This window comes from Syngnathus scovelli, chromosome 1 (genome assembly GCF_024217435.2).
Source record: "Syngnathus scovelli strain Florida chromosome 1, RoL_Ssco_1.2, whole genome shotgun sequence".
NCBI classification, from domain to species: Eukaryota; Metazoa; Chordata; class Actinopteri; order Syngnathiformes; family Syngnathidae; genus Syngnathus; species Syngnathus scovelli.
Genome location: NC_090847.1, coordinates 17,819,273 through 17,833,137, shown reverse-complemented (window position 1 = coordinate 17,833,137; position 13,865 = coordinate 17,819,273). Strand labels below are relative to the sequence as shown.

The window sequence follows — 13,865 nt, the reverse complement described above, 5'->3', positions numbered from 1 at the left end:
GACAAAGTCCAAAGACAGGACAGTGTTGTCATGAGGGAGTGAAACAATGCTGGAAAAACAAATAAAAAAAGCAAATTAAGTTTTATCTACAGACACGAAATTACTGGAGTGCGTCTTGCAATTACCCTCTGTCTTTCTTGTCTTTCAGGGGATGTACATCAAATCTACATATGATGGACTTCATGTAATAACTGGAACAACAGAGAATGCAAGTTTGATAGACACTCAAACACATCATTACGTATATTCTCATTTGATCTATTAGGACTGTTCAACCTAAATTAGATTCCCTTGCCTATAATTTCTTCTTTTGCAGTCTCCAGCAGATCAGTGCAAAAAGATTCATGCTGGTGATGAAGTCATCCAAGTAAACCATCAGACAGTGGTAAGTGTCAGATTTAATCCACATCTTTGAAACGCTCAAGAAAATGAAAATGACCTACTGTTTATGTTTTTTCCCTGTGAATTCATACTCAACAAGTTTTTGTTCTCCATTCAGAAAGTTACCATGACACTTGGTGCACTCCTTTTTAGCAATGGAGGCTAAATTAGTTTTGCAACTTTAGACTTTTGGATACATTCTTTAAGACGTTTATTCACACCAGTCTGATTTTAAGTCGTCTTTGGAATGTGTTTCCATTGGGGACTGAATGTAGAAGTACAAAATCTGCATCCATTTTAAATGGTTGTTAATCTGTGAAAGCCTGTGACTCATTGTAATATGCTGTCAACATCTTCTACAATAGATCTATTTAATGATTTTGTTGATATTTCTAGAGAGAATGGATTTTTTTTTTTTTTAATCTAGTCTCTGTGTTGTGCCGTCTTGCTGGCACGCTCCTCTGTGATGCTTTCCTTTAGCTTCTGGTGTTTTCCATAATTCTTGTGAGGGAGCTACAAACTACGACTCCACCTGACTTTCCCCCGGGTGATGGTGCGGACCGCTCCCTGCCGGGCGCTTAGTTCCAACCGCTCGTTACTCCCTCTGGGAGACCCTCATCTCTCTGATCCCTCACCCCGGGGGGTGGAGATAAGCATGTGGAAGAGGAGCAAGTCAGGGGAAGAACGTGATGAGGCAGTCAGGGCATACTGGTGTGAGGCAAAGCTCGGACGTAGAGAGAGGAGGAGGTAAAGAGGAACTCGAAGAAAGAAGGTGGAAAGGACAAAGAGGGGGGAAAAAATGACAGGACAGTTATGAGAGGAACAGAGAGCAATTAAGAAAACATGACCGCTGATTACTTTGACACAATGTTCTTTATGTGTAGTAAGGTGAATTTTAATGATGCCCACATTCCATTACACGATAGGGCTGTTTTGTATAGAATAGCCCATACATTTAGGATCGTTCTTGTGTGAAACCTTCTTCAAGAAAAGACTGGTGGTTTTGTTTATGAGGTGAGTTTTATAAGTTGCTCCAAAACCAAAATGATTGTTTGAAGAGGCAACATAATTATGTGTTGGTAATCGCATTTGGGAAAATAATGACGACTCCTGGGATTAGAAAAAACACCCCAGCAGCAACTTATGTGATGCTGTTATCCTGGTGAGTCTCTCCTTGTATCCATCTGTTCTGTGCATATTTGCAAAGTGAACATTTTCTAACTGGCTTGGTTAACATGCTTTGTGTATTCTTGGAGTGTCTATGTGGTTGCTGTGTACACATGCTGACCAGCAGCGGTGTCACTAAGATTTATAGATACGTGAGGTTGAGCCCCCAGGAGATGTGAGCGAATGAAGCACATGAGCAGAAATTTGGACTAATCATGACTGCGAAGTTACTTATTAAAAGGTTTTGGACGGATTGAACAAAAATACAATACTGTGTAAGATTCGGGACGACCATTTGTTATTTCCGTCTGTTTTTTAATCCAGTAAGCAACTACATACAGGAAATGTGTTATTATTATTATTGTTATTTTTTTTATGAATTAGAAGCGTTCCTGATTATCTATATGTTCCAGTGACGTATAGTGACAGGAAGAACCGACGGACAATGCACGGCCAACTATGTCCTCCGAAAGGGGAGATGTTGCAGTTTACCTGCCAATGTCATGGACGGTCCCCAGCGAGTCTAATTTTTGTTTCTGCAATTTCAAGCACGGAGTACCCATCCGTACTGCGCCACCAACCATCCTCATTTTGATGCAAATGAGTGATCCCGGGAGTATTGGACGGAAAAACACTATTTCCATCCCACAAGGGCGCACAAAGGCACAGTTACGTCCAATTCTTCCAGTGCTAAATCTAGCAAAATAATAAAAAAGGAAGAAACTTTACTCATGCATGATTAAACTCCGCTTTGCCCTATACTTGCACTTGGAACAAAAATAGGACCCTTTTTCTTTATGTTAACACTCATGACTTTAACAATTGTTAAAATTGTTAAAGCATTTCAGACCAACTAGAAAGCAAAGTATCATGAGATTTTCTGCTCTCAGCTGGGAGCTAGCTAATGGTTACTAGCAGCAGTGTCCATTTTTACTTTTAGTTGGGGTTTGTAATCTTTAATATTATTTTGTTGTCAGTGTCTGGGCAATGGCATTGGCACATATACTAAAGCCACTGGTCATTCAAATGAGTGGAAGCTCAGCTCCGCCTCAGATAGATCATCCCACTGACCCATAGACCCCCAGAGACACTGAGTGTCCGATGCAGTGTAGGATAAACCGCAGCATTTATCTAATGATCGTCCAGTTTTGCGCAGTGGAACAACCCACTCCACAAAGCAGCAAGCCGACTGTGTAAAAGCACCAGTCATTCTGAACAAAAGATTAATGTATTCTAGCGTATATTTAGTCAATAAAATGTACAGATAGCAGTATATATTTTACTACTTTTATTTTTTGTTGGCTAAAACTGAACTTTTCTTTCCGTCTCAGAGCAGTTTCCACTGCATCAAGCATACACACCATAAATTGCTGGAGCAAACGGTCGCAGGCAAAACGTGGACAGGATAGTTCTGTGATCCTGATGTGCTTTCTTGGTCATATGCTCCCGTTCGCACATAAGTATTTTTTTTTCTGTGCACTTCTCTGACACACCCAGCTTTTAACCTAGGAATTTGTGTGCAAGCCACCAGAGGGGTGACTCATTGACGTTAGAGGCTTCTGTAAATCACGGAGCATGGAGTTTTCCTTGGACTTGTCACAGAACTCTGTTTGATAAACAGAGCATGCATGAACATATCTTAACGTAGTTGATATACATGTCATTGCCAGTGGGACCTGCCCAATACTCAATCTAATACACTACACTTGGAAAGAGTGTGTTTTTTGATTCGGTATGAAATAAATTCAACAAATTTAATTAAAATTCTGTGCTTATAACAGAATGCATACCCTGCATGTGTGGAGGTCCATCCATATTGTTTTATAGATAATCGTTGCCCACCCTTTGTTATGCAATAGACTGGGAAATTTATTTTAACATATCTGACAACAAACAAAAAAGAAGCAAAAAAAAAAATCATATCCAACTACCATCGTGCCGAACTCCAAGCCACAAGCAAAATATGTTTGATGCGGAAAAGCTCCTTGCAAAGGTCAGCTGGTGGCGATATTTTTCACCACTTAATATGAAATGTGATCACGGTGGCATAATGTGATAAGGACATGTTATATCCGGTAGGCAGTTGCTGAGCCAGGTGTGTGACGCCGTCGCTGGGCAGTTGCCGGGCAGTTAAATGAATCAAATTGTGCTTGTGATCATTGCTGGATGAACTTTTTGTCAATATTTTCATTAGCTCCTCACATGAATACCCGTTCTGGAACAGCTCTCAGTACGACACAGTGTGTTAATGCATCGCAACAAATGACAATTTGATATATATTTTATGTTAATAGAGTCTCTGATACTGTCGATCAAAGGTGATCATTATTATGTTTGGCAAAATGTATATTTTTGAAATACAGTTCTTGTTTGATTTGTGTTTTGCTGAATTGCATTACAACACACATTTTGGACATGTAAAGTTTAGGAAAAGTATTCCAATGAAGTGAGCAGAAATGCCACTACAGGCACAAAGGAGTCAGCCAGTTAATGATCACATTATACTGTACCAAAAATACACAATCTCCAAGTCCAAAGATAAAGCTTGTGTTTTTCATCATATTTATAAATTGTTTCATGATTTTAGCGACTCATAAATCAGATCTGTGGTCAGGCTAGCAACAAACCTGTAATCAATTTGTGATGAATTCTTAAGGTACAAATCTTAATCAATCCAGCAATCAGTCTTCGTGTGGACAACACCCCTTCATTTTAGGCAATTCTATGCTTCCAACCTTTTTAATATTTTACTGAAGTCCCCATAGATCAATAAATTTACTGAAGGACGATATTTGGGGTGGATGATCTTGACAGCTTTGACCTCAACCTCATCAAACACTTTTTGTCAACTAGAACTAGAAAGAAATAATTTAATTATACTCAGAACAATTTAATTCGATTAATTCATGTTCTACTCAGGTGGTTCTTCGTTTAATTTCTGTAAATTGATTTAATTTTAACAGATAAAGCACTTTTTTGTGTTACGATCAGTGAATTTTTTTTATCACGTTAATATAAGTTGTGACTGGGCATATCACCTGACTTACGACTTGCTTGAACCAAATAATGACTTGACTCCACTTGCTTAAAACTTTTCTAGTAACTCGACATGACTTTTTTCCACAGCAACTTGGGACTTGCTTGAGACTTGAAGGTGACGAATTGAGCCGACCTTGCGACTTGCACACATTTGAATGACTTACTCCTATCCTTGTGTTTTGTGCTCCCCAGGTGGGCTGGCAGTTGAAGAACCTGGTCAATGCTTTAAGAGAAGACCCATGTGGAGTTATCCTGACACTGAAGAAGAGGCCACAGAATACCTTGAGTTCCACTCCGGCACTTCTGAGGAACGTACGATGGAAACCACTAGGCTTGCAGGTAAACACCACCAGCACTGTTATTGCACACGGCGGAATTCATTCTGCTTCCTTATTTTTACACTTCATATTAACCTTTCAAATGATTTATGACCGGTTTGCTGGTTGTGTAGCGGTTCACACTGCTGACTTTGATGTAGCCAGCGTGGAATTAATTCTTGCTCAGTGACTGTAGGTGTCAATCGCTGTGTGAATCTGTTTCCCGTGATTGACGGCGACCAATACAGGTTGTCTGTCTTCAAACAGCTGGGAAATGCTCCATCTTATCTGTGACCCTGAACATGATCAAAATCAAAATCAAAATCAAAATCAAAATCAAAATGGATGGATGGATGGATGGATGGATGGATGGATGGATGGATGGATGGATGGATGGATGGATGGATGGATGATGGATGGATGGATGGATGGATGGATGGATGGATGGATGGATGGATGGATGGATGGATGGATGGATGGATGGATGGATGGATGGATGGATGGATGGATGGATGGATGGATGGCACATCCAGACACTGCTTTCTTTTCCCCACAAATACTGCTAAGATTTGTCAACCATTACAAAGACTTAAGCTCTTAATTTATTCATGAGGAACTTACAGGATCTGAAACAAGATCTTCTACTCAGCAGTTTCTGGAGATAACTCACTGACTCCAGAAAATCCTACTGTGTCTTCACACATTTTTAGCATCACAAGATGCAAGTGTGTCCACATGGGTTAGCAAAAGGTATCATTCACGTGGTTGTCCGTGCAAAGCAATGTGTTCTGTAATGACACCTTTTGCTCTCATTTTACATTTTAAAGTGTTTGGGTTGACACTGTACAAACAGTATATGCTTCACATCAAACACATAAGCCTTGTTTTATAGGAAGGATCGTGCAGCTTTATAGTAGTTCATCCCAAATGTGTCAAATATTCCGATGGATTATGACTAAATACAAAAAAGAAACAATTTGTCGCAGAATGATCATGTCAAGGCCCAAATCCCTCAGTGGCTGTCTTTTCCATTTCTGCGTCTGTCTCCCTCTTTTTGTGCTTTTGCCTTTGCCTGTGTTGTGTATGAAGAGCTAGAGGAAGAACAGTGTTAACATCCACTTGGCAATGTTTTTTTTTTGCCAACACTGAACACATTTGTCATATTGGTCACGTGTGCCACTCATTGTCGGAGGCCCCTATTTCATAAATCTGTAATATGTGTAGGTGTATAAATAATTACTGTTCGTAAATGCCTGCTATTTTGGGACACATAGATTTGTGAGTTATGTATTGTTAATAAGAAGGCTGAATAGGTAAAAACGTATGGCTTCTTTGACATCGTCGTCAAAGTTTTTTTTCTTTTTTCCGTGCCACTGGACAAAATGACAGATACACACTTCAACCCTCGACAGCTTTATCTGTGTGTCTTTTATATACCCACTCTGCGGTATGAATGCTGCTGGACCTGAATTTCCTGAAGGCGCAATCCCAAGGGATGAATAAAGTTAAGTCTATGTCAATGTCTAATGATTCATAACCCGGTTTTGGCGGAATAATAGAATGGAAGAAAATGAAAAGTTCACATTAAGTTGATAAATGTGTTTGCACGAGCCTTTATGCAACTCAATTGTAATGTTAGCGTACCCTTTTGCTGTGCCTATTTTGCTCTCGACTCTGCAGTGTTTTATACTCCACAGTCTGTACTTGGATGCAATAGATGCTTTTAATGCCTCAGTTACAGCTTGAATAAAATGCATGATGATATTAAAAAATAATAATAATAATTCTAACCCGACACTGAAATACATAGTAGTCCGATAATTTATTAAAGTGCAAGGAAAGATGTTAACATTGTTATATGGGTAACATCATTCTGTGAAGGTTCAAGCATAAGATTTGTCAAGTTAGTTTGTAGTGAATGCGGCTGAACTCAAATGGTTTAAGTGATGTTTTAACATGTTGGAATGTCACCTGCTGTGAAGTTCCATCCTGCTCATTGTGCACCCCGGCCCCACTTTTCTTTTCCTAATGCTGGACTGTAATCACTAAATTACTATTTGCTCTCTCACAGCACAGCTCTCTCTCCTCTCCATCACCACCCCCTCTTTTTGACCTATTTCCTTGTTTCTGCTTCATCGCATCCTGTGTTTTTTTTTATTCCAACTAGTTCTCTTTTTTTTTTGAAAAGCTGTTTGACTATAAACAGAGGAAGACTCAAAATGAAAGTACAGAAACAATGCCTGCAGATGACGAAATGGAAGGTTTTCAAATGACAATAGATGCTCTGAAAGAGCACTATAGTCACATGTATGTAACCCTTGTCATGTATTTTTTAAAATTCACATGTGAGCTACCATGACATCAGCAGGGCATCCTTGTTCACATGGCAGGGCCCAATGACAAATGACGTGTCCTTGAGCCATGCCGAGGTACTAGGCCATGCTAGCTTTCCGCTGCCCTCAGTGAGAGCAGCGGTTGTCATAGAAACAGACACGGAGAACCCGGTGAGTAAAAAGGCTTGAAACTAAAACGACAGAATAGTGAATGCACAGTCGGAGCCTATGCAACATGGCAGCTTCTGTGAGTGTGTGGGAATATGTTCCTTCTTTGTAATAACCCTCCTATGTTCTGTTTTTTGTATCAATCAATGCTCTTTTGTACACTATAAAGTTGGAAAATATCTAACGCTTTCTTTTTTTTCAACTTGTACTTGACGAGACTAAATTACAACACAATTTATTTCTATTCAGCCGGTCCCCACCAGCCCAACCAGCACCTCGCCGACACCAGGTGGAACTTTAGGCATGTCCAAAATGGATGCTCAGGATGTCTACATCCTTTCCCCTGTCTCTGGACTGTGTAGCCCCAGGTGAGGGTCTGGGAACAGATCACTACGCTGACCTCCACCTCCTGGCTATGACTAAAATTGTGTTGTGCTTTCAGGGAGGAGTTGGGTTTGATTTCATGTGACGACATCACCCGGTACAGTCTGACCTCCCAGTCTGGTTCTAAAGGGTCAGAAGCTGTCAGTTACTACCTAGACCAGGACAGTGGTCAGTACTTCTCACTTTTGGAGGGAGACGGACCACCAGGTTCAGAATATGACAGAAGCCGTAATACGGGCGTGCGAAGGCGCGACAAGACCCCCACACACGGTAAGAAAGAGGTTTGATGTTTGTGTTACTTGCCTGGTTCCAAACCTGTGTTTCTTCAGTCAAACAGCATGTTCTCTACCACAAATGTTCTCACCTTTTTGTTATCAACATTTTGTCATTATGTGTTCATCATTTGCTCTAATGGCTGTTTATCACCTCTGCCAACAAGACTTCTGATGCTCTTTGCCCGTCAGCATGATGCAGCATTGCACAAAAAGTCTGCGTCAATGAACTGGTGGGAAGGGTGTTGCATGGACCTAATAACAAACATTTTATCCTAAAGCGTAAGGATAATGTTCACTTCCTGCCTTCTTTTTTACACTGGGGATACAATACTTTCTTTTGCTCTCAATTGAGAAGTATCCCAACACTGAGCTGTCATCCCCTAAAATCAAACAGAAATTCATAAGCGCAGTTATCTCCCCCTTGCCACCTAGGGCCCACTCCCACTGTCCCAGACAGCCTTCAAGACATCCTCTTCCTTCATGAGACAATCTCAAGAGGCTGTCATGATGTGAAAGGCCGGGGTCACACGACAAACAGCTGCATTGATATGCATTCACAGGAGTTGTGTGTCTGGACTCTGTCCGGACTATCAATGAAAGCAGGGACCTGTTTCGGATTCTGCTATACAGAGATTCATACAACAGTCAATTAAAAAATAATAATACGGAAAATAATAAATGGGAATGAAAGAAACAGCAACAAGTGTCACTACAAATATATAATATAAAATTAATAATAATATGATTGAATGATTTTGAGGTTTGTAAATATCTGGGCATTACAATACTATAACATGTTTAGTCAGAATACTATACTATACATATCTCATTCTGTTTCTCATGCCAGAAAATCACAATCACACACTTTTCATTTTAAATGATCAGATTAGCTTTCTTACCCATTGCTGTGCTGGACTTTTTCAGTGGTACCAGACTGCTGAATCTTATCGTTGGAATGATGCTGAGCCCTCCAAATCGCCAAAGTGCTGAGCTCATTGGTTTTCTTGGCAACAGCAACCAAGTCTAAATGCGCTGTATAAAAAAGAAGGATGTTTAAAATCAAGGCAGCAGTTGTGATGATGACTTAACTGCTGAATTGTACAGTGGTCAGTGCCTCTGTCATCCAATTCACAATTCTTCTGAATGCAAGTGAGGAAAATGTAATAAGACCTTACATAAGCAAAATACGTAAGCTAGTGGGAATTGGTATCAATATTACATTCTGAATACTTTACATTTGTCTTTGTTTATTTTTTAGTATTTCCCAATTACAACATACCAGGGCTGCACAATGGCAGCTTATTAACACAAGACAATTTACGTTTTTATAAAAAGACATTAAATTCAGTCATCACAGTCACTGCCAAATGAGAGTCAAGTCTTCAATTAACCTACCATATGTGGTTTTACACTATGGGGACGAGTACTTGGAGAGAGCCCCCATAAGAACAGGGGGAAACATGAAATATCTACACCGAAAGAGAATCTAAAATGTGGCTCCTGTGGCCCTCGTCTTGCATGACATTCAAGTCCCTCATCTGCGCACACCTTGTCCACCTCTCCCTTGTCCACACACTAGCTCAATCGTTGCTTGCCAACACCCCGAATACCCACGTTCCCCCTTTAGCCGACTCTCTCATCGCTGGTTGGATTGTTCCAGGTGACCTCAGACCTGTGTCCATGCCTCCTGAATATAACTGGATGGCTGAGGCCAAGGAACCCAGCACGGGCAAGAGAGGGAGCCGAGGTACACGCATACTAACACATATACTACATGCAAACGCAGCCCATCACACTGTGATAAAAAGTTGGGACTAGTGCTTGCTTTGCTTTCTACTTGGCTCAAAACATCCCATCCTCAAGTTGGTCATTGTTTGTGGTTTTGTACGGATACATATCCGAAAATTATGTATCCAACATAGTGACAAACGAGCATGAATGGAAGGGCATTGCATTCATGCCACTGCTGAAGAAATGAAGGTATTTCAATGTGACTAACAGTTTGCATGACAATTGATCTGTATTCACCTCGACTCTACTGCCAGAAATTCTATGAATAACATTAAAATACTATAATATGGACTGATTCGGGTGCAATTCTTTCTTCAATTTCTCATTGTTTTGTCAGATTTAGCTTTTCACGTTTAAATATATGAACAATGAACAAATGATCAGATTCAAACTTTCTGTGACAGTCGACATTTTAGCAGTGGTTTCTTCTAAAGCTGCATAATCATTATATCAGATAAACAGGATGTCCCCAGCCGTGGAGTCATGCACAGTCTACTAGATAATGCAGCTTTGTCGAACTTTTATCAGTTTCTGTTGTTGTTGTTGTTTTTATCTAAGACTCTCTCTAAATGCCAATGGTCCCATGTCCTTTTCCAACATGCAGTTCTCTCTCAGCTCTATCCTATCTGCAGGCCTCTTTCATTTTCTCCCTCTCCTATCCATTCTGTTGAGCCTGTCTAATAATCTAACTTCTGCCGTCCCTCCTCTACACGTATAGATTCAGACAACTCTCTACTACGTTACCTCAGCGATGACAAAATCCTGGTCATTGAGGAGGAGCCCGAGGGTCCGGGTAGAGAGAGCCGAAGGGACTCCACTAGACGCTCTCGGCGCAAGAGCCGCAATCCCAGCAGCCCGAGCTTTCCCCTCAGCCCATCTATGCTGTCCTCTACTCTCCGCTTAGACCAGCCACCAGATCCTTTGCCTGTATGTACACTTTTAATTCACGTGTTTGTGTGTATGTGTGTGCGTGTGTGTGTGTGTGTGTGTGCGCGTCTGCACGTAGCATGCACATAGCAGGTGTGCATCTACACGTTCAAGCTCACACAAATGAATTTGTATGCAGGGACTATCTGGTGATTCATCCTAACATCCCCATCACTTTAGACACATTGAATTCTAAATAGGAATTTATTCTGCGCAAACACACATTTGAGTACACGCACACAAGCACATCGTTCTAGGTGTGGAGATGTATGACTCAGCATCAGCTAGACCAATTATGAATGTGCTACCCCAGACTCCAGCATATTAGTACACACTGTCCTCTCTCTGTAACATTCTTAGCGGTGTACTTGTTTTGGTGACTCAAATTCAAGCAAGGCAGGTGTACAATTAGAAATACTACACTGATAAACATCACGATTCTTTCCGCTCTCCCACAATTAGCATGTATCTGTTGTGTGTGTGTGTGTGTGTGTGTGTCTGTGTGCGCATGCATGTGTGTGTGTGTGTGTGTGTGTGTGTGTGTGTGTGTGTGTGTGTGTGTGTGTGTGTGTGTGTGTGTGTGTGTGTATGTGTGTGTGTGTGTGTGTGCGTGCGTAGTATATTCTTTTGATATGTTACTATTTTGTAGTTGATTGACTAAAGACTACGTTACATATTTCTCATGTCAAGTCACCGAAAGGGCTTTGAGAAAAAAATCTTTCCTCTGCACTGCCTGAGACAAAACTGTCTTCATCAGTTGGTGTGTATTTTAACACTCCCTTATTGTGACAGGTTTTGGGGAAAAAAAGAAAAAAAATCTTTCAGAGGACCTGCAGGTCTCCACTGCTCACCATTCCTACAAGGAACAAAGTGCAATGTGGTATCATACAAAAAGACAGTTTATTTAGAAAAGCTAATTTTTTGCTGCTTGTAAGATATTTGCTTTCTACAGCACATGAAAGGTCACAAAACAATTGGTCACTGAAAATAACTCTGTGTGAGGGGGGGCGGTCATAGAGGGTTTTAAAGATCATCAAGAAGTGTCCTTCTCTATCTTTTAGCGAGGTGCGGACACACTGCGAGCAGACACAACAGACAGGTAAGCTTTTAGTTTTTGTATATAAGATACATGTATACAATTAAAGACAGTATTTATCAATCTCAATCAATTTTTTTACAGGTACTCTGGAAGCTCAGGAGCAGCCTCCATGAAGAAAGTAATAAGACTTTTACTTCATCACTTGTGTTTTATGAATACTATCTCTTATAATTATGTTAGTCTGTTTTTGAACAATATTCAATGACTCTTGTTCTCAAACAAGCCATAGAGGCTTCAGCGATAGGTCCACAACCCCATCCGCTATGGTAGCAAGCTTAACACGTTGCAACTCAACATACATGAGAATAGGAGTGATTTGAACCATTCACTACGCTAACAATTGGATTCTAAATTAATTAAAATAAAGTGGCCTTCCATCAGAGGGTCACTGTTTGTTCTAGCATACAGTTACTCAGCCTAGTTCTTTATAAATCAATGTTAATTCATTTATTTTCGTAAAAAAATAGCCAGCTTGTTCTATAAAGGTTTGACATTATTAGTTACTCCATAATATTTTATGATAATTTTTAGGAGACTTAAATGTATATATTAAATTTCTACATCATGGGTCACCAACACCGGTCCTCAAGGGCTCCTTTCCACAATGTTCTGGAGGACCGGAGTTGGTGACCCCTGATCTACATATAATTAAGAATGAATGGTTTATGATTAATTCCATTTAGAGCGTCACTACATTTCATAGGACCCCTTTTACTACAATTTTTCGTTTTAGTTAATACTCATAATAAATGATATGATGGAGTACAATGCTCCTTATCAGTCCAGTGGAAATGTGGCGGTAGAAGTATAACATTTAGACTTTTTAAATCTACTGTACATATTAACGTTGATGCTCATTTTCCTTAAAGACATTCATAGTACTGTACTCTGTGTTTTGAGTTAGGAGAAATAATATGAATGATTAAATTTGTTCTGGCATTGTTTCCTCTATTAGAAATTCTAATTATGTTCATCTCTCACTGTCTTGCAGTCTTTCCATTACACCTCACTGAGAACGAAAACCAAAAAGAGAAGTAAAGGTAGCTATCCATATCTTTTTTTAATTTATTTTTTTAGACTTTTATCTAAGACAAGGATGCTACTTGTGTAATGTGTTTTGTACATTGTTATTCTTATCATTGTTACTCTGTTGATACATAACTGATTTGAACATTTTGTATTGGAGTGCACAGTTAGGTTGATAATGGAAGCGAACCAGGGCGATAGTTCCCCATTTTTGGAATTAGGAAAGGTTATATGGGGACTGAGCCATTTGGCTCGACTGGCCGAACTGGGTTCCAAAAGCACTGTAAAATTGTTTCTCCTCACCACCTCAGGTTCACTCACTAGTGCCAGTCGAAGGAGAATTTCCTGTAAGGATCTTGGCCACGGTGACTGTGAAGGCTGGCTGTGGAAGAAGAAGGACGCTAAAGGATACTTTACACAAAAATGGCGAAAGTATTGGTTTATCCTGAAAGAATCTTGCCTCTATTGGTACACCAATCAGAATGTAAGTTAATCTCAAAATGTGAACCCCAAACCTGTGTCGCTAATTTGTCACATGTATTGACAAAATGAAAGGAAGACAGTCTCATAAAATGCAAAACAAAATTTTAAAATGAAAACAAAGTAACTATATGTGACTAATGCATTAATATAGTAAGTTTTGACAGTCTACGTAATTCATACATGTTATAAATTGGACAAAATCACATTTTATTTGATTAATCAACTTTCATTATGATGTCAAGCAAAGTTCAAGATCTGGACTACACATTTGGCAGCCATTTGAATGACTGTAATGAGTTTATGTAAGATCTGATTACATTCTGTGCCCCTCATTAAACTTCACTTCCTTTGAGCAAAAAGCCTAAGGTTGTAGAGGTTCTTCCGTTGATTTTGCAGGTGATGCTGAGTGCTTTTCTATTAATGGAAAGTGTACAGTAAAAAGCTTGACCCAGCTAATGCAAACAACACATTTAGT

At 39.9% G+C, this 13,865-nt stretch overlaps 1 protein-coding gene across 4 annotated transcripts in view; it reads left to right on the top strand.

Moving 5' to 3' along the window:
• si:ch211-26b3.4 (connector enhancer of kinase suppressor of ras 2) overlaps nt 1-13,865 on the top strand; it is a 50,781-nt gene that overhangs the window by 27,749 nt on the left and 9,167 nt on the right. For 3 of the 4 annotated variants that reach the window (XM_049761965.2, XM_049761987.2, XM_049761991.2), the window contains 11 exons: nt 149-208; nt 317-385; nt 4,780-4,926; nt 7,655-7,773; nt 7,848-8,059; nt 9,725-9,811; nt 10,574-10,782; nt 11,844-11,881; nt 11,963-11,999; nt 12,873-12,921; nt 13,219-13,391. In XM_049761965.2, coding sequence (XP_049617922.1) covers nt 149-208; nt 317-385; nt 4,780-4,926; nt 7,655-7,773; nt 7,848-8,059; nt 9,725-9,811; nt 10,574-10,782; nt 11,844-11,881; nt 11,963-11,999; nt 12,873-12,921; nt 13,219-13,391 — 1,200 coding nt within the window. The remainder of the gene's footprint in view (nt 1-148; nt 209-316; nt 386-4,779; nt 4,927-7,654; nt 7,774-7,847; nt 8,060-9,724; nt 9,812-10,573; nt 10,783-11,843; nt 11,882-11,962; nt 12,000-12,872; nt 12,922-13,218; nt 13,392-13,865) is intronic. The other variant, XM_049761970.2, reaches the window with a different exon arrangement.